Source organism: Xyrauchen texanus, chromosome 28 (genome assembly GCF_025860055.1).
Source record: "Xyrauchen texanus isolate HMW12.3.18 chromosome 28, RBS_HiC_50CHRs, whole genome shotgun sequence".
Lineage (NCBI taxonomy): Eukaryota > Metazoa > Chordata > Actinopteri > Cypriniformes > Catostomidae > Xyrauchen > Xyrauchen texanus.
Window position 1 is genome coordinate 23,853,584 of NC_068303.1, and position 24,709 is coordinate 23,878,292.

Here is a 24,709-nt window from a genome sequence, read left to right on the forward strand (position 1 = left end):
GGCAATTAACTTAAATGAGGACATTTCACGCAACCTATCCATGTTGTCATCTGTCTAAAAGCGTGACTGAGACAAATTCCTGGGATCTTGTCGTATAGAAAAATCGACAGTTGTTCACTGATGCCCAATTAATTACTTTTGCAATGAATCTTATAAAGTTTTGTCAGTGTGAAAACTGTAAATCAGGACAATTGAGATTAAGTCAGACATAATGCCACACAGTGTGCCATGGCTTTTACCCAAGACCTCACAGGAAGCTTATCTTAGAGTCTGATAAGCAACAATCGTAAAAGACCATGAAAAGCATATAGTGTGCACCCAACTTAATTTGGCTAGCTTTTACCAAGTGACAGATACATTTGTACCGCAATAAAGTAGGGTTTGATTGGACATAACCTTGGATGTCAACAACAAATGATATGGGAAGAGTTTTTATTTTTTTTTAAACTGATAAGCCTATTTTTTGCTGAATATACAGTACATGGATATTTGCTTTTTAGGAATATTCCGGGTTCAATACAAGTTCAGCTCATTCGACAGCATTTGTGGCATAATTTCTTCAAAAAAAGCAAACAATCGAGGTTACTGTGAGACACTATCCATGGAAGTGAATGGGGCCAATTTTGGAGGGTTTAAAGGCAACATTTTTGACCTTATAATTTTATAAAGCACTTTAATTCTGCTGGTAAAAGTCGTGTATTATTTGATCTGTCAAGTTGTTTAAATTGTAATTTTTACCATAATTTTAGGGTTTGTTGACAATAATATTACATCCTCATGATAACAAAGTTACACAGAAATGGTTAGTAAGCGATTTTAGTAATACATTTAGTATTTTGACGTTTACGGATTGGCCATATTCACTTCCATTGTAATTTTCTCACTGTAATCCAGATTTTTGCTTTTTTTTAAAGAAAGGGAGGGGCAAGTCAAAATTAATCTTTGTGGTAATCAATATTATGCCACAAATGCTGTTGAGAGTTTATCTTGTATTGAACCCGGAATATTCCATTAAGTACATTTGATTATTGCCGATTAGCATTGGTTTCCTGCTGTCTGTTACCCTAGTATCCGAACATATCTGCAACCAATTTCTGGGTTTCAACTACCAGTTATAACCACTACTTTATATTCTGTATATACGTATGGCTCCAACATATCGCTGGAAAGGGCAAAAACTAATATGGGACTGGCTGACCACAGATGTAACATTACTGTTGAAACATAGCTAGTGGTGATAATATCACTTCTTCATTCCAGGAATTATATATAGTGATAGCAAGGAAATTCTTGGTAAATAGAACAAGCATTTAGGTTCTACATAGGGTATCCAGATAAATACCCCTTCAAAATAATATAGTCTAGTTTATGTTTACCATTTACCAAAGTAAAATGTTTATGTTAGTTTTGGATCTCAGCAAAACAAGATTTCCATTCCTCAAGGTGATTAATTCGAGTTCTCTGGTTCTTTGCTGATTTGGCTCTATCAGTTCCACTCCGATTTTACTTTTCAGATGGACTTATTTATCTCTGTCTGTCTAATGTGTACATCCTGTGCATGTGTTTCAGTTTAAAACTTTCCAATGAGGAAATAAAGAGAGCCATTCTGACAATGGATGAACAGGAAGATCTGCCTAAGGACATGCTGGAGCAGGTAAGTGTCAAGGGATGAACAGAATTGAATGTGAAGTAGTGAAGGAAGAATAGTCTGAGCTACAGTTTTATTTAATAAATATTAAGATCACTGACACCCTGAAAGATGACCTGCCTATAACAGATGCTCACTGCTTCCATCAGCCAGTCATTCAAATAAGATTTAAAATATTAGTTTCAGAAATAAACATTTGTCATCATTTGCTCACCCTCATGTTGTACAAAACCTGTATGACTCACAATATGGGTTTCAATCCATGTAGTTTTATGAAAATGTTTTCACATGAAAAATGCTAGATGGAAAAACCAAGATGCAAATAACATTTCCAAAATGCACATCTTGTGTAAAGACAAGCACATGATCAAGATGAATAAACATTTACTGAATATATTCCTAGACATGTATCTAAAAGTAATGTGACTGAATCATTTTCTCATTACTGGGCTAACCAGTAGGTGTGGGTAAAAATATAGATATTCAGATGCATCACGATCTTCTTTTGAAGGATCTCGATATAGATTCTTAAGTCCCAAGATCAATTTTTTTACTCTATGCATAACCCTCCATTACAATGCGAGGAAATCCCTCACATTAGCAACTAAATACAGCGCTATGCGACTAAAACGTAAATTGGCAACTGGCTGGTAATGTTTAGATTTCTCTTACCAGTGATTGTGTAGTATAGTGGTGGAGTATTCAGCAGCGAGATCCTTTCACTGCATGTTGAGAGTAAAAGTTGTTCCGTGTAATGTGTGTCCAAAGACAAGATCCATGCAACGCATTTGTCATTGAATAATGTCTCTCTTAATACCCTTTCTGTTCTCTACAATCAGTTGTTGATCAAAAACAACAAAAAAGAAACATTTAATTATAATCACGTATAGGACAGATGAGACGGATAGAAATCGTAACAAGCATAAAATTAATTGACAGTTAAGTAAAATTTTTATTAAAAATCTATTTCTGAGTCAAAACCCAGCAGCACCAAATCTGTATTAATGCATCATATCTAACAATAATTCAGTTAAGACTTGGAAACAACTGAGAAAAGTACTTTTTAATAATGTTTTCCTTGTATCTGAATTAGCCGTGTATGCATATAGTACTGTATGTAGTAATTATACGTAGTTGTAAAAAGGTCTTCATTCACAGAATATGACATCCACAATGAACAATTATAGAAATAAATGTGTGATGCAGTGGTTTCCTTCAGGTTCAAAGCACATATTTAAATATTTCGGACAACATGAAGTGGTGTAGTTCCAAAAATATACTGTAATAAACACTTTGGCCTTTAGTTTCTGAAACAAAATTAACTGGTTATAACCGGTTTCAAGCATTTAAAAATAACTTTTTCAATCTGGAACAATTGAAAATCACTTTGTTCCAGTTTTTGTTTGTATTCTGCTAAAATTACGTTCGTTTCGTTTTTTTTTTTCGTTCCTTGAACCATTTTTAGTCCCTGTTGGCTACCATTACCTCCCAGGACTGTCTGACAGGTTGTCACTGTAGAAAGTTTTGTCTGCACGGTCTAAACCACAATTTTATAATTAAAATATATTTTTTAATTTTAGAATTAAAAAATAGATTTTTTAAATTAATTTTATATTAATAAAAGAGACCCTGTGGCAGTGTGTGACAGTTTGTTCTCTTAATGCATGGAAACAAATTTTTATTCTGAAATAGTTTTCGCTATATTCTGAATTTTTCACTGAAATTCAATGTGCAATTTGAATGGAAACCCAGCTACTTTTGTCAGTGGAACACAAATGGAGAAATGTTAAAGAGTGTATTGACAACTCTTTTCCATATAATGAAAGTGAATTTGTATCTGGGCTGTCGAGTGCCCAAATGAAGAAAAAAAAGAGCATCATAAACATAGTCCTTGCAACTTGCATGACATTCCAAGTCTTCTGAAGACATATGATAGCTTTGTGTGAGAAACGTTATAGTGATTGTGTACTTGCAATGTTTCCCTGGCTAGAAAAGTGTGGTCAATATATTATACAACATTTCTCCTTTTCTGTAAAGAAAGTCATATAAATAAATGACAGAATATTTATTTTTGGCTGTGATGTCACAGATGGATTGAGAACTATTCTCAGGACTAGTAGTAGTACTGGTATCAGTGATGGTGTTTTTGTACTACTCCAGATGCAGAAGTTTGTCCCAGAGAAGAGTGATGTGGACGTACTAGAGGAGCACAAACATGAGCTGGACCGCATGGCAAAGGCTGACCGCTTCCTCTATGAAATGAGCAGGTTGGAAGACTAATCAAGTGTTGACTTATGCATACAAATCAAAATGGGTTCTAAAATTTGACAAAACTGTAATTGTGATCAAAAGAGCTAAGGGTAAGATGGTTTGCTGGTCTTAGCACACACACAAACAAACTTCAAAACAACTCTATAACCAGTCATCAGATCAGCCTGACCAGGCTGGGAAACCAGCTAAGATCTGACTCCTGGAGAGTGGTAGTGGCGTAGTGGGCTAAGGCACACAAATGTTAATCAGAAGGTCGCTGGTTCGATCACCACAGCCACCACCATTGTGTCCTTGAGCAAGGCACTTAACTCCTGGTTGCTCTGGGGGGATTGTCCCTGTGATAAGTGCACTGTAAGTCAATTTGGATAAAAGCGTCTGCCAAATGCATAAATGTAAATGTCCTTTGATGCTAAGATAAAACAAGTTTATATCCAAGGCAGTCAAAGTGAATGACGCGATGTTCACTTTCATAGCCATGCATAGTAGATTTTGTCATGATGTTGTCCTGGTACATATGTGAGGAATATCTCATTCATGAAGGCCACCCACTAATTTACAGTGATTTATTCAGATTTGTTTCATTTACCGCACTGCCTTACACATACCAATTTAAGGTTTAATGCTATATCTGACAGGAAAGAAGGAAAAGGGTTGTGAATCCTGGGTGACACATTGATCTGATCAGACTGAGGATCCCATACAGCATCAATATTTGCTGTAACTAAATAAGTACTATCTCAGTGTAGCTATGAAGCAGCCTTGCACTTTCTGGCATAGGAAGCAAGGCCAAACAAAGCACAGGTGCCTTGGCTTGCTTGCTTTTTCTTCCTCTGATATATGAGGCCCTAGTGAGTTTTTTTCCCCTCTCTACTGTGGCTAGTGTGTTTGGAGTATAGAGGATGGGAGAAAAATCTTTCCAGGAATTGGCCTGGATTGGGTTGTCCGATTTTAGTCCCAAGGCAGTGTTTGGACACTCTGTATCTGCGGTATCCACGGTTATGCTCCCTGGCACAAGGGTGGTGAATGCAACACAGAAGTATTAGTTCAGTTCACTCACTTGTTCAGGCTTTGTTTGTTCTTTATTCAGTAAAGCCATCAAGGCTGTGTACACAGTGCATACAGAGCAAGTGCAGGTCATATTTGTATTGTGTCATACAATTCTACAGCTGATTTACATTCTATTGTTGGTAATATCGTGGACAGTTTTATTAGTTGCTCTTGCTTTTATATTAAATGTTCTATCTCTCGCTTTATCTATCTTTCCATTTCCCATTCATTTTTCTTTGTCCTCCTGTCAGAATAAACCATTACCAGCAGAGATTACAGGCATTGTACTTCAAGAAGAAGTTTGCTGAGAGGATTGCAGAGATCAAACCTAAAGTTGAAGGTCTGTGTGTTCATGTGCAGTTGTATTTATATATACTTGCATTTTAAGAAGATCGTATACCACTGGATTGATTGTCAGTATCAGATTTGGGCAATATTCATAATTTAAAGGAATATTTCAGGTTCAGTACAAGTTAAACTCAATCCACAGCATTTGTGGCATAATGTTGATGACTACAAAAACATCAAGGGTACAGTGATGCACTTACAATGGAAGTGAATTTTTGGAGGGTTTAAAGATAGAAATGTGTATTGTTTACATCTTTAGGCATACTTCAGTGAGAATTTTAAAGTTTACTGATTGGCCCCATTCACTTTGTGAGTTTTTCACTTTAAATCCAGATTTTAGCTTTTTTTTAAAGAAAGGAGGGACAATTTTAAATACATTTTTGTGGCAATCAACATTATGTCTCAAATGCTGTTGGTTGAGTTTAACTTGAATTGAACATGGAATATACCTTTAAGAATTGTCTCTCTTTAAATTGAGGAAAACACACTTCAATTGTAATTTGAATTGGAATGATATCAAGAGAAATTTACATAATTGCAGTTCAGAGAATTTCAAAACAATAACACAAGAGTAATTTATTTTTAGTCCAAGTTTAAAAATAAAAAATAATAATAATTTTGCCATACAGCACCATAACATTTTGTTTTCTGATATCATCAAATTCATGTTCATTTTAACTTGATTTATTGTTTTCTAATATATGGTAATTGTATTAGCTAATTATGTTAATTTGATTAAATATAATGTAATACATACAGTATTTTATTACATGCTAATTTTTACAAGCAGCATTTAAAAAAAAAAATACATTTCTGGAATTACTGCAAATTGTTGTGCTGTTGTGTCTATGATGACATTTATTGGTATTTCAAACTATAATTATTTTTATATCACTTTAAATGATTGAATATCATTCCATTTTAATTCAGCTTCCCTAAATTCAAATTCAAAATCCATTCTGCTTCCTGTATGCGCACAACCATGGTGTCTACATGCAATATGTACTGACAATTCGAAATAATGCACTAGTAATTGAATATTACATTTTTCAGCACTGTCCAAGGCATCAAAAGAGGTGTTACAGAGCAGAAATCTCAAGCAGTTGCTTGAGGTGGTGCTAGCATTTGGCAACTACATGAACAAAGGACAGAGAGGCAACGCATACGGTTTCAAAATCTCCTCACTCAACAAGATTGCAGACACGAAGTCCAGCATTGACAAGTGAGAGGATATATTGTAGTGTAAACCAAAAACACACAGAAAACAGATTTTTAGCTTTGTCGAACATGTGGATATGTGTCCACGTCTTTTGATGTTAATACTGCTTTTTTTCCCCATTGCAGGAATGTCACTCTCCTACACTATCTGATCACCATTCTGGAAAAGAAATACTCTAAAGTCATGCTCTTCCAAGAAGAACTGCAGAATGTGCCAGAAGCTGCAAAAGTCAAGTAGGTATAGCTGCGGAGTGGCTAGCGTGCACTTTTTTTCGTCAGCTGTAAAATTTACGGGCCTTTAGGGACTACTTGCACTAAATGGATTTTGGAAATAGTTTTTGTTGTCGTACTCCCTCCCACCACTGGCCTCAAGTCCACCCTGTGGGTCATTAAGCCTTGGTTACTCACATATGCAGAGTAAAGCCCTAAATTATACTAGGAGGAAATGGGACCCTCGGCTCTCCTGGCTCTAGGTGTTGAAATATATAAGTGAAACAGATGCATGGCCACCATAGCAGAGAGAGCGTATATACAGATCCAGTTGGTGACCTCTCAAGTTGCACATGTTGCTGTGAAGTGTGTGCAGATAAACATGGTTCAAATCTTGAGTGATACACTTTTAAAAGGATTCGTTCACACAAAATTGAAAATTATATAATTTACCCAAATGCATCCCAGATGTGTATGACTTCATTCACAACAAATATTTTTAGAAGAATATCTCAGCTCTGTAGGTCCATACAATGCAACTGAATGGTGACCAGAACTCAGAAGATCCAAAAAGCACATAAAGGCAGCATAAAAGTAATCCATATGATTCTAGTAGATAATCCATCTTTTCAGACATGGTATGATAGGTGTTGTTGAGAAACAGATCAATATTTAAGTCCTTTTTTACAATAAATCTCCACCTTTGACCAGTCACAACCAGTTGGTGGCTGAATGTGAAAGTAACTTCCACACCAGAATTTGTAAGTGAAAGCGGAGAATTTATTGTTAAAATAATTTATAGTAAAAAAAGATTGTTCTGTTTCTCACCCACACCTATCATATTGCTTCTAAAGACATGGATTTAACCACTGGAGATGTATGGATTAATTTTATGCTAACTTTGAGCTTTTTGGACCTTCTGAGTTCTGGTCACCATTCACTTGCATTGTATGTACCTACAGAGCTGAAATATTCTTCTAAAAAATCTTTGTTCATGTTCAGCAGAGGAAAGAAAGTCATACACATCTGTGATGGCATGAGCACGAGTAAATCATGAGATAATTTTCATTTTGTGAAATACATTTTAAGCTTTTTTTTTCATTGTTATTTATGCTTGGAAAATAGTCATGGAACCTTTCAATTTAAAATGAAAGTTCATCATTTACTCACCCTCATGCTGTTTCAAACCTGTATGATTTTTCTTTCTTATGTGAGGCACAAAAGGAGAAGTTTTGAAGAATGTTGACACTGGCCATACAATAAAAGTGAATGGGGACTGAAGCTGTCAGTCCTTAACATTCTGCCTAACATCTCCTTTTTTGTACCTCGGAAAACAGAAAGTCATACAGGTTTGGAACAAATTGTTGTGGGTTAGTAAACTGTGAACTATCTTTAAAGTAACTCCTCAATACTTTGGGCACATGCCTTAAACTGACTAACCCAACTGTACTGTACAATGGCTATAAAACTACATTCCCCTTTTTAAAGGCAGAATTATTTTTAGTCCTGCCAACGAGACTAATGTGATAGTGTTTGTTCCATGAGTAAAGTCGCAAGACCATGATCTCATTCTTGATTTCCTTTGAGGTAGTAAAATGAATGAAAAAAGGACTCTGTCTGTCTGTCTCAGGCTATCACACTCGGTGTTTTTGCATCAGTCTCTTTTATTCCGAAAATAAAAATTATGCGTATAAGGGTCACAAGCTGTAATGGGTATAGGTTGTTAGTCAGCAATAGCAGATGTGTGACTGAAAGTGTTGATATAAATATGTGTTTGTGTGTGCGTAGAGAATGTTTAAGGTTTTCTATCACCATATAAGTCTGCCTCCGTCTACTTTGAAGGCGCAGTCCATTACAATGCCCTATTTGTGTGTAGGGCAGAATAAAGAGACACAGTTTGAAAGCAGGCAACTATCATTCACACTGAGGTCATTTCTCCAGCTAAGTATAGCACCGCTCTAAACGGAGCCATTCACACACATTTTATGCAGTATCACTAATGGAGACACTTCAGCACTAACACAGGGGTTAAAGTTCAGGGCCGGTTGCACCAGCTATACGTACGTTACAACTTAGCCTAGTTGTGGCATAAATGGGCACTAAGTCACAATTTACGCACTACTAAATATTTGAGCGCTGAACCATTAAACTTAGGTAGAACGTATTTACGATAGCCTCCGACCAGGAATAATGGTAAGGATAAATCAGCAGACTCATTTAATGACATCAATGAGCTCATGTTTTGCGTGATAGTCATCAATCATTTTGACATATATGACGATGTTGGCATTTACACTCGTTTACATTTACAAGAGGGAGAAAAAAAACATACTTTTAAGCGGCTCTTCAGCATGAAACGGTGCAGTTTTCAGGGTGCGTCGTCAGGTGTCAACATATACTAAATAAATAAGATATTAAAATGAATAAATGTCTATTTTTCCAGCCTGTTGTATTAGTAATGATTTATTGCCCCTTATTTATTTTAGATACAGTTCTATATTGTTATTTACACAGGGCAAATATACTATTTATCAGATCTACTTTTATTACGTATCGTATTTTAATTGGGATATAATTTATTACAGCTGACAGTTACACGAGCAGACAAGGTTTGAACATCAACCGTCACAAGATCAAACTGAAATTCACAGCTTTTAAACACTTCTGTGTCAAATTTGAAGGATGTTTATTGGATCAACACAGGTAAACGTCATATTATGCGACTACATATTACTTAACTAGTAGGTCGTAAACTCTCTATAAAGTCTTGCCTAAAGAACAGGTGGTGCAACCAAATTAAGCACCGACTTAGTTACAAACTAACTAGTAGTTACTAAGCCCTTACTCTGAACTTTATGTCCCGACTTACGTGAGAACCTACACTCAGCTGAAGCAACCCTATCCAGATGAGCAGCTGTAATATATATATACAGTGAGGAAAATAAGTATTTGAACACCCTGCTATTTTGCAAGTTCTCCCACTTGGAAATCATGGAGGGGTCTGAAATTGTCATCGTAGGTGCATGTCCACTGTGAGAGACATAATCTAAAAAAAAAAATCCAGAAATCACAATGTATGATTTTTTAACTATTTATTTGTATGATACAGCTGCAAATAAGTATTTGAACACCTGTCTATCAGCTAGAATTCTGACCCTCAAAGACCTGTTAGTCTGCCTTTAAAATGTCCACCTCCACTCCATTTATTATCCTAAATTAGATGCACCTGTTTGAGGTCGTTAGCTGCATAAAGACACCTGTCCACCCCATACAATCAGTAAGAATCCAACTACTAACATGGCCAAGACCAAAGAGCTGTCCAAAGACACTAGAGACAAAATTGTACACCTCCACAAGGCTGGAAAGGGCTACGGGAAATTGCCAAGCAGCTTGGTGAAAAAAGGTCCACTGTTGGAGCAATCATTAGAAAATGGAAGAAGCTAAACATGACTGTCAATCTCCCTCGGACTGGGGCTCCATGCAAGATCTCACCTCGTGGGGTCTCAATGATCCTAAGAAAGGTGAGAAATCAGCCCAGAACTACACGGGAGGAGCTGGTCAATGACCTGAAAAGATCTGGGACCACCGTTTCCAAGGTTACTGTTGGTAATACACTAAGACGTCATGGTTTGAAATCATGCATGGCACGGAAGGTTCCCCTGCTTAAACCAGCACATGTCAAGGCCCGTCTTAAGTTTGCCAATGACCATTTGGATGATCCAGAGGAGTCATGGGAGAAAGTCATGTGGACAGATGAGACCAAAATAGAACTTTTTGGTCATAATTCCACTAACCGTGTTTGGAGGAAGAAGAATGATGAGTACCATCCCAAGAACACCATCCCTACTGTGAAGCATGGGGGTGGTAGCATCATGCTTTGGGGGTGTTTTTCTGCACATGGGACAGGGCTGACTGCACTGTATTAAGGGGAGGATGACCGGGGCCATGTATTGCGAGAGTTTGGGGAACAACCTCCTTCCCTCAGTTAGAGCATTGAAGATGGGTCGAGGCTGGGTCTTCCAACATGACAGTGACCTGAAGCACACAGCCAGGATAACCAAGGAGTGGCTCTGTAAGAAGCATATCAAGGTTCTGGCATGGCCTAGCCAGTCTCCAGACCTAAACCCAATAGAGAATCTTTGGAGGGAGCTCAAACTCCGTGTTTCTCAGCGACAGCCCAGAAACCTGACTGATCTAGAGAAGGTCTGTGTGGAGGAGTGGGCCAAAATCCCTCCTGCAGTGTGTGCAAACCTGGTGAAAAACTACAGGAAACGTTTGACCTCTGTAATTGCAAACAAAGGCTACTGTACCAAATATTAACATTGATTTTCTCAGGTGTTCAAATATTTATTTGCAGCTGTATCATACAAATAAATAGTTAAAAAAATCATATATTGTGATTTCTGGATTTTTTTTTTAGATTATGTCTCTCACAGTGGACATGCACCTACGATGACAATTTCAGACCCCTCCATGATTTCTAAGTGGGAGAACTTGCAAAATAGCAGGGTGTTCAAATACTTATTTTCCTCACTGTATATGGGGCAGTGGTGGCTCAGTGGTTAAGGCTCAGGGTTTCTGAGCAGAAGGTCAGGGGTTCAAGCCCCAGCACCACCAAGATGCCACTGTTGGGCCCTTGAGCGAGGCACTGAACTCCAGGTTGCTCCGGTTGCTCCAGGTTGCTCCCTGTAATAATTGCACTGTAAGTCGCTTTGGATAAAAGCGTCTGCCAAATGCATAAATGTAAATGTAAATATATATATATATATGGTTCTAATCAGACTGTGACCTGTTTAGATAAAAGGTTAAAAAAGGAGTGCATGTATGACACATGAAAATATTTAGATGTAGACTTAGATTTTGGTCCAGCCAGACCGCAAATTATTTCTTATACATTAATATAATTATAAAAATTGCATTTATTTCTCAACATTAAACAATTCAGCTATCATTCACTGCAAAGTCGACTCAAAAAGAGGCATCTGAAGTGATATATGTAGCATAACAAGGTGTTTACACAGACTTTTTGATGTTGCACAGATTGTATGTGATTATTTGTGATTTTATAGGCATGCTGTTCAAAGCCGTAATCTTGGAGAGAGTATTTTGACTATTTAGGTTATACCATTTCTGATTTTTACAAGGCAGGCTATTGTAGCTGCCAACTTCAAAAAATGACAATAATTATTCCTGAAATGCAGATAAAACATAGTATATTAAAGGGATAGCATACCCAAAAATAAAAATTCTCATGTTGTTCCAAACCCGTATGACATTCTTTCTTCCGTAGAACACAAAAAGAGATGTTAAGTCTAATGTTAGCCTGAGTCACTATTTACTTTCATTGTATGGAAAAAAGATGCAATGAAAGTGAATGGTGACTGAGAAAAAAATCTGCCTAACAGTTTTTAAAAAGATTTTTTTTGGCCCCTTTAAATAAACAGTGATAAAAGATAATATTGCATCCTGAAACAGGGCAAATTGTTATTTTTAGTACATTTGGTGGGAGGGCAATTTAGAGATTGGACCTCTTGGAACATTAATGGAATATAGGAGGCATTCTTGGTTACACAAAATGATTCTGAACTTTCCATTGTCTTTCCAGCATGACAGAATTGGAGAAGGAGATCAATAATCTTCGTTGTGGCTTGAAGAATGTAGATAATGTAAGTGCTCCACAATTTCTCTTTGCAAACATTTGCAATAAAAGTCTGTCTTCTATTAAATCTCACTCTGTCATGCAGGAGTTAGAATACCAGAGGAATCGTCCTCAGGAGTATGGAGATAAATTTGTGTCTGTGGTCAGTCAGTTCATTACAGTGGCCAGTTTTAGCTTCTCTGATGTAGAGGACTCCCTCAGTGAGGCCAAAGAACTGGTGAGTATGTGTGTGCATGCAGGATTGCATTTGTTTGTGTGTGTGTGTGTATTTTTAAGGTGCACATCCTTGTGCCCGCTGAGCTTCCTTCAGAGGCCAGCTGTAGAAACAGGCTTCAGTCACCTTCTGTCTCCTGCTGAACGCAGGAGCTGACCTTCAACCTTTGTACACTTCCTATGTAGTGACCCTGGCACTTTCATCGGCCCTCTGGGGTCCCACAGGAGATAAATGTAGAACAGGACATACAGTCAAATTCATATTGCTTTTGAGTGTACCATCTGTGCTGAGAGAGAGAGAAGGTATACACGCTCAATCGACAAGTCATTGTTTTTTTAAAGGTAGCATGCAGTGAATATATGATATTTAACTTTTATGACAGGTTTGTGACTATTTTATTTGTTTTGTATGTAACAATCTCAAAGTTTACTCTCAGAAATGCATACCACACACTCCAATAGGGATGTGTGAAACTGATATTTTTTTAAATGGGTAACCTGATTGACTTGTTGACTAATTGGTTTTAAAAGAATAGTTCAGCCACAAATGATAATTCCATTTACTCATCCATATGTCATCTCAAACTCCTATGGCTTTCTTATGCCAAACACAAATGATTTTGAAGAAAAGATTTTTTAAGGATGTATGATTTGTGTATTTGTCCATACAATGCAATTTAATGGGGGACCAAAACTTTCAAGCTAAATAAAAGACATAAAGGCATCATAAAGGTAGGCATTGATTTAGTTTTTGCGTATCAATAATTTGAAGATTTTTCTGATGATTATCGATATATATCAAGATTATTTCAGATAGAAATGGGGCTGCTTTTTGCACAATAGTCTTTGTCTTACAAACATATTTCTCAACACAACTTTGTACAATGTGAGCGGTAGGGTTAATTAAAATGGGTTGTGCACTGGACACTTCTATCTAATTCAAATTAAAACCGAAACAATTATTTTCTATAGGTACGTACACACACACCACACAAACCCAAACTTTATTGCAGAAGAGCTTATGCTCCAACCTAACATATGCCTCCAGTCTGAAGTCAGAGATAAGAATATGCCCCTTGGCTCAAGTACATACATCCCCATGGAGGATCCATATGGCAGTGATAAAGGCACATCAAAGGTATTGTGGGAAGGCTAGGCTTCCTCCCCTGTGGTGAGACGGCACGAGGAAGCAGCAGTGCCATGGCAAGACTCCAGTCCCCTGTGTTTAGGGTTATCAAAGACAACTTTATGGCTGGCTACTAGTTCTCGAATAATTAGCACTGCGTCATAAAGTTCATTTACAAGAGGTTTGTTAGACCCCATAGTTTGTTATGCTACTGTCTTCAGAACTCTTCTATCGTAAGGCCACGTCCACATTCTAATGTCATTGTTTTCTAAAATATACAGTGCTAGATAGCACTTTTTTCTAAAGTCTTTGGTTTCTGTGGAAGAAAATGCTGTTCCAGATTGGATGAGTGGCATAAATTAGAAAAATCAAGCATTTACAACCGAAAACTATTAGTGTTGACATGCCCTAAAATGTGAAGTTGATGGTTGTCACACTGTTTGAGATTTTTTAATTGAATGAATGTTGAGAGTGGGATTACTTTTAACCTCCTGAGACCTGAGCATGACTGCTGTGTGCATTATTTATTTTCCATTTTCAATTAGTAGCACCTAATAAACATGCAAAATACATAAATAAATTCTAGAGCAAATAGTTTTCCTACAAATTGATGTCCACATATGTGGACAGCGGGACTAATTTGTGAAATATTAAACAATACTAAGCTAGAGAAAGTCTTGTTTTTTTTTCATTATTCAATTGTTTATTATGAATGTTTGTTATTAAAGTGACATTACAGACAATACATCAGAAATTATCATAATTAATTCTGATAAAAGTAATGGCCAGAATCATTCAATCACTGCCAACCTTGTTAAAAAAAAATGATACACTATAAATTCTGAATCTATGTACTCATTATCATTGTCCCTTGTCTACCAATCATGTCGAGTGGTCCAAACATAATGTGGAGCCTGAAACTGAACTTTTGAAATGTACTTAGCTGCATAAAAAGCTTTATGATGCTCCTTATTTAGTGAATGATGCGCTACATATGCACTAAAGTACACATTAGTGTATATTGTGTTTAGCAGCCTGGCAATTGACGATAAATTAAAAAAAATATAAAAACAAAAATGTAAAAGAAATAGCATATCGGATGAAACTAGAGACTGATCTTGTAGTTTCAGGTGTAGTTGTGTTGGCATTTCTTCCAAAGATAAACTATGCTGTGGTCGGCACCATGTTGTTTGGTTGCATGACTCTGTGCCTTGAAAGTTTAACCCTTTACTGACAGCACAGTCTCCTGAACTGAGATCAGATGGTTAAAATGAATTTAAATGATGTGTTGCATATAATGTTAAAGAGGACTTTTGTTTCTTAGGATCACCCATCTTGGTAATGCTCCAGAGCATGGATTACCAAACATAGGATGGCAGGGGAAGCAATATTCAAATTTATGAGTAAGACGCTACCTGATAATGCTAGGGCTAGGTTTAGGTTTGTGTTATAGTTTCTCTATCCAATCTGAATGAATATTACTGAATCGTTCAATCAAGTTTTGCTTTCCTCATAAATACAAACAACACTTCCCTTGCCATCCTATGTTTTGGAATTCATTTTTTTGGCAGCTATTTCTATGTAGGTTATAGGCATAAAATTACCTCCCATCTTCTTTAATGAGGAAAAGATATTTATCATATATCTTTCATATATCCTGGTTTCAGCTGCCATATTAAGTGTTAAAATTTCTCACATTTCTTCTACCTAAGAGTGGTTTGTCTCTTCCTGCCTATACTGTATCTTATGTCTGTGGCTCAGTATAGAAAGCAGGGCATGCCTTTCATATGACCAGTATTTTATGTTCTCCAGTACTTAAAGACAGTGAAGCACTTTGGTGAGGATTCTGATAAGATGCAGCCTGACGAGTTCTTTGGGATATTCGACCAGTTCTTGCAGTCATTTGGAGAGGCCCGTCAGGAGAACGAGAACATGCGTCGACGCAAAGAGGAGGAAGAGCGCAGGGCACGGATGGAATCTCAGGTCTTTTAACAAACCTTTAACAAATGGCTTTGAACTTAGGCGAGAAGCCCCAAGTGCACTTTCAAGTGCTCTGAGGTTGGATCTCTTTTTACTTCACCCAAGTCCTAAGACCTCATTCACTGTCAAATCTTCTCTTTTGTCTTTTAGCTCAAGGAACAGCGGGAAAAAGAGAGGAAGGCTCGCAAGGCGAAAGAGAATGGAGAGGAGGACAGTGGAGAGTTTGATGACCTGGTGTCTGCTTTGCGTTCTGGAGAGGTTTTCGATAAAGATCTGTCCAAGATGAAGCGCAATCGCAAACGCATCAACAGCCAGACATCAGACACCGGCAGAGAGCGTCCAATTACCAAGCTTAATTTTGAACAGCAGTGAACCAGACCGACCATCAAGCTTAAGTGCTGATATGCATATTATTGGGATCCACTTCATTACAACCAAACAACCGCCTTTTGGTGGTGAATGTCTGCAGAAAACTCATTATCACCACACCTCAGATTAAACACTACACTCTCTGGGATGGGAGAACAATGTTTGACAGGATTGATATATCCGGTACTAGCTAATTGAAAAGGACTTTTTATAGGTGTGTTTATAAGGGCCGCTGGGACCCATGTTGTCTTAAACACTGTGGATGGTCATTGTACAGATTCTATGCAGTTCCTGATGTCATTTGTTGGTCTTTATGTTTGAGGACTTGTTCATGTGAAATGTAGTTGTATTTAAAATGATCTTGAAGTAGCTGAATCATGGCAATACTCCTCCCTTCTGTTCTTCCTTCCTGACTCTCCAGTGTTTTTTTTTTTTATCAGCAGCCTAGTTGTATGGTCTGAGAAGGTTTCCTTTTTCAATGTAAGATACATCCAATGGACTTTTATAATTTAAGGAAAATGCAACTTTCCATTGTAAGATTTTAAGATGAATCTTATCAAATAAATGGAAAATGTAAAGATTTTATTTGTTTTACTTGCCTCTCTATACTGAATGGCAAACAAAGCATTGGTTAAAACAATTGTGTTTGTTTGATGACTAATAATACCAATATTAAGAATATTATAACACGATAATAACACATTTGCTTGGTCATGTTATTCTATTGAAAGCCCCAGTGGGGAATATGTAAATATATGATGCCCCCTAGTGGCCATAATTAACAATTAAACAATTACAAGATCCACATTAGGAGAGGGTTAATTTCCATTAGAGAGAATCTGTCTTAGTCACCCTGTTAACATTTCGATAATCGGTACAAAAAAGATACCATCAGATTTATTTATGAGTAAGCAGAATGAGGCCCAGCTTGAGAATGAAGGTTTTGCGATATCATTATCAAGCATACACTGAATTTTAGCATCTAGATGCTTGCATTTCTCAGGGCAAACATGATAGAAATGCTGGAGAATGGGCTCACCATCCCCAACGTCAATTTCATGCTCCACCCAGTGGGCACGAGAAGTTAAAGTACTGTAACGACTAAGCAGGCTCTTCAAATCCGCACGACGAGATACATTTAAATGAGCAAACGCAACATCCAAATTTGCAAATGATTCTGAATTTTTTAGTCGACCAAGCAGCACAGCATCATCTGGAGGATAAACTCCCTCATCCACATCACCACCTAAGGGAGTGGGTGATAGTTACAACTACCATCGTTGGTTTAGCATCAGTAGTTTCCACACTCCGTAAACTAGAATGATAAAATTAGGGATTTAACGAACAATAACATGGCACAACTGAGTGGATTTTCTCTGATTAGGAGTAGCGATCAAATATTTCAGTTCAGAGACCTTCTCAACTACAGTGAAACGGCCGGTAAACGGAGTGTGAAATGGAGAACCATCTATGGAGAGCCAAGACTCGATCACCAGGAGTAAACTGCCTATATTCAGCTCGACCATCAAAGAGAGACTTACAGTTATTTACATAATAAAAAAAATGGCTACGGTCTCTATCCAACTGTCTCGCAAAACTGCTAAAAGACAGCGTGTCCAAAAATAAAATCGTTTGGGCAGCCTGGATCACCTGACAGATTTCTCGGGCAGCCTGGATCAACCACGGCAACTCCTCCCAATCACTATCCATCTCCGTACAGTAAGCACACAATAACAGTACAGTAAGCACCCTGGGTTTGAGCATGATAGGCACTTTCTTTATTTTGCTTAAGGTACAATTGCTGCAACACCTGAGAAAACAAGTGAGAAGTCAAATTAGAGCCTTGGTCGCTTTGTAGAATTTTTAGAATGACAAAGACCGTTATAAACTGGGTTAGAGCTTTCACCACAGATATTTATGTAATGGTGCGGAGGGGATAAGCTGCAGGGTATCATGTTGGTGCACACATAACTGTAAGAACATTTTTTATCAAGGCAGAAGACCCACACTATCAATGATCAGATACTCAAATGGCTGACTAATAGCCGCAATAGGAAACAATGGACCAGATTACATTTTCTGGTTCGGCTTACCCTTCATTTGGCAAGTGCGACACATTCTAATGTACAGGGCAATATCTTTCTTTTAAATGTCGGCCAAAAGAAATGGTGCAAAATGTGGTCAAAGGTTTTCCCTCACACTCCAATGACCAGCAATGTCACCATGAGCAGTCTGCAGGACCAAAGGATGAAATTTAAGGGGAACTACCACCTGCATGATGGGGTCACCTGCAAAACTGGCTCCATGAGAAATCCATTTTCTCATCAACATTCCATCCTGCAAAACATAGCCATGAGCAACATCTCTAATTTGGTCGAAAGGTAAAAAATAATCAAATAGTTCTGTGAGAGTAGAATCAGCTCGCTGTTCATCTATCATGTCAGGGCAGGACACAGAAAGAGACTCGGGTAGAGAGAACCATCACACATCACTGTTGTCAGTCCTAGGTACACTGGGAGAAGTTTGGTTAGCACTCATAGCTCGAGTTACAGCATCAAGCTTTTAATACTTCGGGATACTCCTGTGCACATTCATCGGACTAACCCTCTCTGGCAAACTCAATGTGAGCTTCATTCACCCCTTTGGGCAAAGTTCTAAACTTTTGGCGGTATGCTTCTGGTACCAGTTCATAAGCTTTTATTACAGTTTAACTGTAATGTAATTTTCACTCTCTGATACCGGCAAAGAAGAGAAAACCTCTTTAGCCTTACCAGTAAATACACATGGTAAATGCAGTGTTCACTCTTTATCAGGCCAACCTTTTGCATCAGCCACAATCTCAAACAATGTGAAAAATATATCAGGATCTCTTTCATAACATTTTGGTAACAACTGCAAATTTCCAACAGTGTCGATTGAAGATCACACTGAGAAAAATCAGCAGGACTCTCATTAACAAGTTTACCCTCTCATACAAGATCTAAACAATATCTATGGAGATCCAGGTTTGTTTGCTCAGTTTTATGCTTTTCACATTCAAGTTCTAACTTCATACGCTCTTGTTCAACATTAAAAGTCTCTCTTGCTGCTCAAAGGTTAAAGAGCAGGCCGAAATTCAAGAGGGAGAATTTATTTTAGTAATTTCTAAATGGCTAAAAGTACACCACTATCGATTAGATTAGCTTTGAGTATTTCTTTAACAGTGTCTTTTAATCGCTCATAATTCTCAGCAATTTTTAATAACTGATCTTTTGTACATGACTCAAACAATGCTTCACAGTGCATACAAATAAACTCTTGTACCAAGTTAGCCATAATATGAAAATTAAGCAAGTTATATCCGAACAGCAGATGAAGTGATCATAAAAGGCCAAATCAGGAGGGATTGAGTAAAGAACAAGGTACCCCCACTCCTACCTAGACACAAGACACTAACTTACTTTACCCTAGTCTTCATGCAGTTACTGGTGGGAGTGTTTATGCACTATATCCCGCTGGCACAGTAAAAGCAACCAGCAAGCTGCTGACCGTCCCGTGCTACGGATGTGCCCAGAGACAACCGTTCTACACATGGTCACCGCACAAATATAACAAACAAATTACAATGAGCTCAACTTGCCCCAAAAAGTATCAAGCCGCTTAAGCCTAACAGGGACACAAATGGTAACAAAAAGTCAGCTACCACACAAAATCCCACACTGTTCGAACCAAAAGATCACTTACCTTTAATTGTGTGAAAAACAAATAACTTCAGCCTAGGCTAAATATGAATTCCAAACCACTGCAATTCTCTACCCGAAACAGAACAAAAGGAATCATTTTCAAAGAAAAGCTCCCAAAAAATCTCAAAACAAGAGCAGCAAATAATTTTGACAATTCTTAAATCAAACAAAACCGAAAGAGTTTTTCCCAAACAAGGGGGGATACAAATGTTCAAAACAATAGTGCAACAAAGTTTGTAATTATTTGGCTGATAAAATCAATGTGAGCAACCAAAACCCACCCACCAATGATTACAAACTAACAAAAGCAATTAAAGCAAATTTACAAATAACGCCAAATGAAGGGGTCATTCAAAGATCCCGGACAAGCCCCCATTTGTCACGACCGGCTTGTAAGCCACGATAAAGAGGGAGACCATAGGTGGGTTAAATGTTCAAATAAAAGTAATTTATTAAAGTAAAATGTTTATTAAATATGTATTATAACAAAAACAACAGAAACCAAAAAGAACACATGTCTGAATGGGGAAGAGGAGAGTGAAGACTGGGCGAGTGCCATTTAAATGCCTTGCAGCATTCACTGGCACAGGTGTATCGCATCAGTGTTGATGAGCCAAACGACTCCAATCACCACCAATCTGCCACACAGAATACAAACGAAAAACTAATATGGCCTAAAAGGGGCTGTAACAGTAAATATATCTGGACTCACACAAGAGACTGCAGCCTAAACATCCTATCCGCATTCACGCAGAAATCTATGCTGTAACCTTATGATCAACTGACTCAGCACAGGAGGAAGCCTCCACTCAATGGGTCATTGCTCTCCTGTGTAAAGCTGGCCACTCCACTGTAGTAAGCATGACCTGCAACCTCCACTATCACAGCCTTAAAGTCCCCACACATGGTTTCCTATAAAAATAGACAAGAGGAGTTTACTGTCTTTGTTAATTAATCACAAATACATAAACCACAATTCCAGTGAGATCTGGATTGTGTTATTATATAATACTTTTTACTGTTAACACCATTTTCCATCACTTATTCCCACTAAATAAAAATGTACATGTACCTCTATTGCTTTCCCTATAAATACCGATCCTGTAGCTCCACTCTGGAAACCTCTGGTCTGGTTCAGCCCGATCAGGCCTTTATGGTACTGAAGAGCAATGCGAGCAGTGACCCCTGACCCAGTTGGGCTTCTATCCACCTGAAAACCCATAATAAAAAGTTATATCATGTAAATGTAATGGTCTGATATATAAATGTTGATTAGATATTGTGGTTGGTCTTAAAGTACAAAACTTCTTCTGCACAGAGCATGTGTCACTTTGGACATCAGAGCTTCAGTGCATTACCTGTGCATCAGCAAACACACACACATTGGCAGTGGGCTCTTCAGAGAAAGCATCTTTACCATCAGTAAGGATTGTTCCATAGAGGAAGGCCAAATCCTCACTAACAGGATGGTGCAGTTTAACCTATCAGAGTATCATAACAAAAGCAATCCAGAGTGAATGCAAAAACAAAGCAAAAAACATAATAATAATAGCAACAACAACAACAACAACAACAGGCAAATTGTACTAATAGATCATAATGTGAAATAAGGTAGGCTTAAATTTTTTTCCTTTAAGCCTGGCAAAAATTAATTTTCAAACTTGTGGTTAATTGTATGCTTATGTGTGGCAAACAAAACAATTCAAGCACAAATATTTGCTACTAGCAATCAGTAAAGGCAAACCTGCAACAATGGAAAATCTGTCAGTACTGCTAAACTTTTCATTAAAAAATCTATACTCCTTAAAAAATGTATTGTAATTTTGAAACATATGTATAAAATGATGACCACTCACAAGAGATGAAGACTCTCAAGTCACATCAGTAACCTAATAAATGGTGTTTTATTCTACATGGAGAGGGTCATCTCATGGGGGCTGCCAAGTTAGAATCACATGACCATCTGAATATTATTCGCTTAATCTCAGTAACCACCCTGTTATTGGACACTGTCACTCATGGATTAAATTAATAATGGGAGACAGTGAATTGTGAATTTACTTACCTTTAAATGCACCTTTAAATTTTATGAATAGAAAAACATTTAATCATGCATGCAACCCTGGTATGGATTCATTTGATCACAGCTCGATACCTGGGATTTCACAGCATTTGTCACAGCAGTGGCTGCATCCACTAAATCTCTGGTTTTGGACTTGCTGACATCCAATCCAAATTTCTCAGCACTCACAAAAGCATAAAGAGCTCCACCATAGCTTATATCCACAGTGATGAACCCATATCCTAGAACAGAGACACTCACATCTAGAGAAAGAATGGATTGCAACAAAGAATTAAAAAGTTCCTTCAAAGACATGTGGCCTTTTTAAACTGTTAAGAAACATTGTCATGGTCATATTGCTCACCTGTAGCAAAAGCAAAGGCTGGGACACTGTGGAATCTGACAGCCCCAGTTTTCCCATCGGAATACTGTGCGAAAGCCTTCACTAAGCCGCAGGGGCAGTGTATGTTTATCTGTGTCTCTGGTGAAGTGGGTGCCTTAATCAAACCATAATCCACTGCATACCGCCCGAGTGCAATGACAGCGTGACCGCACATGGTGCTGTACCCTTCATTGTGCATGAACAAGACCCCGAGATCAGCCTCTGGCAACTCGCTTCTGACCAGCAGAGCCCCATACATGTCGTAGTGACCACGAGGCTCAAACATTAAAACCTTGCGAAGATGATCAAGATGCTCTCTCACATAGCGCCGTTTGGCAAGGATTGTGTCCCCCTTGACCTCTGGATACCCACTCAGGATAATGCGCAGTGGCTCTCCACCTGTGTGCATGTCCACTATAGATAACACTGGCCCGGCATGAGGGGGAAGCTTTGGGAACTCCATTCATCACTTTACAGTTAGAAAGAGGAAAAATAAAATATATAGTAATGGTGACAAACTTTACAATAAGGTTGTATTTGATAACATACTATTCTAATAGTACACTGTATGTTTGATAATATACAAAAAAAAATCTCTCTCTCATCATTTACTCACCCTCATGCATCCCAGATGTGTATGACTTTCTTCTACTGAACACAAATGATGATTTTTTTTTTTTAATATCTCATCTCTGTAGGTCCATACAATGCAAGTGAATGGTGACCAGAACTTTGAAGATCCAAAAAGCAGCATAAAAGTAATCCACAAGACTTGGTTAAATATCATATCTTCAGAAGTGAAATGGTAGGTATTGGCAAGAAACAAATACATATTTGTATCTTTATAAAGTCATCTTTAACTATAAATTCTCCTCACTGCCCAGTAGGTGGCGATTTGCACAAAGAATGCAAATTGCCAAAAACAATAAAACAAGAATGTGAAAGTGGAGATTTATAGTAAAAAGGACTTAAATATTGATCTGTTTCTCACTTATATCGCTTCTGAGGATTTCACAACTGGAATCGTACAAATAGCTTTTATGCTGTCTTTATGTGCTTTTTGAATCTTCAAAGCACTGGTCACCATTCACTTGCATTGTATGGACCTACAGAGCTGAAATATTCTTCTTAAAATCATTGTTTGTGTTCAACAGAAGAAAGAAAGCCATACACATCTGGGATGGCATGAAGGTGAATAAATGATAAGACATTTTTCATTTTTGGGTGAACTATCCCTTTAACTCATGCAACCAAATAGAATCTTTTAATGAAAGATTATAACATAATTCCTAAAGGGTTTACTGTACACTAAGTACACGACTAGCAGGAATTCAACAGGCTAATGCACAAATATGCTCTAACATATTGGCCGAGAATAATGTGCAAATTGTGCAGCAGTAAATAGGTAAATAAGACGAATAAAGTACGAAGCAGCTTACCGTTACAACTGGACAATGTGGAGTCTTATGAGAGAGCCCCAAGTATAGACGTCAACAACAATAACACTAATCTTTTATAAATGCGAATGTTCAATTCAAAAGATAAGAATTGCGAAAATTGCTTTTAAATCTTAACAGCTTATCGCCCTTGTTCGTTTAAGGAACTTTGTTTAGATTTCTGTCCAAATTCCTGGCCTGCTGGAAAGTTGTGCAGTAGCTCAATGCTGACTCCATGCGGCCTGGATGAGGATCCAATTCCATGAACAAAGTTAAGTTGTTTTGTTTGTCATTTGCACAGCTTACTTTGCAAAAGGTTACTTTACACAGGTTTACTTGACATTGAAATGTATGACAAAACTTAAGTGGCAGGGTAGGGTTGCACCAGCTGTGCGTAAGGTCTTATGTTAGTCGGCACGTAAAGTTCACACTTAGGGCTTAGTGACTAGGCTACTAGTTAGTTTGTAACTAAGTCAGTGCTTAATTTGGTTGCACTACCTGTTCTTTAGGCAAGACTTAACTAGTAGGTCGTAAACTCTCTGTAAAGTAATGCATAGTCGCATAATATGACATTTACCTGTATTGATCCAATAAACATCCTTCAAATTTGACACAGAAGTGTTAAAAAGCTGTGAATTTCATCAGTTTTGATGTTCAAACCTTGTCTGCTCGTGTAATTGTCAGCTGTTATAAATTATATCCCCATTAATATACGATACATAATAAAAGTAGATCTGATACATTTGCCCTGTGTACATAACAATATATATGAACTGTATCTAAAATATATAAGGGGCAATAAATAAATACTAATACAACAGGCTGGAAAAAATTTACTTTTTAATATCCTATATATATTTTGAATGTGTTGAAACTTGACAACGGGTGACACACCCTGAAAACAGCACTGTTTGAATGGTTTCATGCTGAAGAGCCACTTAAAACTAAGTTTTTTCTCTCTTGTAAAAGTAAATGAGTGTAAATGTCAACATCATAATGTATGTCCAGAGGACTGAAG

At 37.6% G+C, this 24,709-nt stretch overlaps 2 protein-coding genes across 3 annotated transcripts in view; one reads left to right on the forward strand and one right to left on the reverse strand.

The window, feature by feature from the left end:
• The window catches only part of LOC127621836 (disheveled-associated activator of morphogenesis 1-like), an 84,673-nt gene extending 68,056 nt beyond the window's left edge, over nucleotides 1-16,617 (forward strand). For both annotated transcript variants that reach the window (XM_052095580.1, XM_052095581.1), the window contains 9 exons: nucleotides 1,570-1,654; nucleotides 3,809-3,915; nucleotides 5,218-5,306; nucleotides 6,368-6,536; nucleotides 6,659-6,766; nucleotides 12,348-12,408; nucleotides 12,487-12,618; nucleotides 15,553-15,723; nucleotides 15,871-16,617. In XM_052095580.1, the coding sequence (XP_051951540.1) occupies nucleotides 1,570-1,654; nucleotides 3,809-3,915; nucleotides 5,218-5,306; nucleotides 6,368-6,536; nucleotides 6,659-6,766; nucleotides 12,348-12,408; nucleotides 12,487-12,618; nucleotides 15,553-15,723; nucleotides 15,871-16,092 (1,144 nt within the window). In that variant the 3' untranslated portion in view covers nucleotides 16,093-16,617. The remainder of the gene's footprint in view (nucleotides 1-1,569; nucleotides 1,655-3,808; nucleotides 3,916-5,217; nucleotides 5,307-6,367; nucleotides 6,537-6,658; nucleotides 6,767-12,347; nucleotides 12,409-12,486; nucleotides 12,619-15,552; nucleotides 15,724-15,870) is intronic.
• A 1,226-nt stretch (nucleotides 16,618-17,843) lies between these two features.
• LOC127621837 (trans-L-3-hydroxyproline dehydratase-like) lies at nucleotides 17,844-23,883 on the reverse strand. The gene is made up of 6 exons (XM_052095582.1): nucleotides 23,695-23,883; nucleotides 22,238-22,724; nucleotides 21,967-22,136; nucleotides 21,170-21,292; nucleotides 20,884-21,021; nucleotides 17,844-20,723 (listed from the first exon to the last, which is right to left on the reverse strand). The coding sequence occupies exons 2-6, from the start codon at nucleotides 22,716-22,718 to the stop codon at nucleotides 20,598-20,600; spliced, it is 1,038 nt and encodes a 345-aa protein (XP_051951542.1). The 5' UTR covers nucleotides 22,719-22,724; nucleotides 23,695-23,883; the 3' UTR covers nucleotides 17,844-20,597.
• Nucleotides 23,884-24,709: the final 826 nt, after the last annotated feature.

Excerpts from the sequence above, each read along its gene's own strand:
- LOC127621837 (XM_052095582.1), bottom strand. The coding sequence starts at position 22,718 with ATGGAGTTCCCAAAGCTTCCCCCTCATGCCGGGCCAGTGTTATCTATA. Across the intron at positions 22,137-22,237 it reads AGCCTTTGCTTTTGCTACAG|ATGTGAGTGTCTCTGTTCTA; the intron begins GTGAGCAATATG and ends TTCTTTCTCTAG. Across the intron at positions 20,724-20,883 it reads TTATAGGGAAAGCAATAGAG|GAAACCATGTGTGGGGACTT; the intron begins GTACATGTACAT and ends CTATTTTTATAG.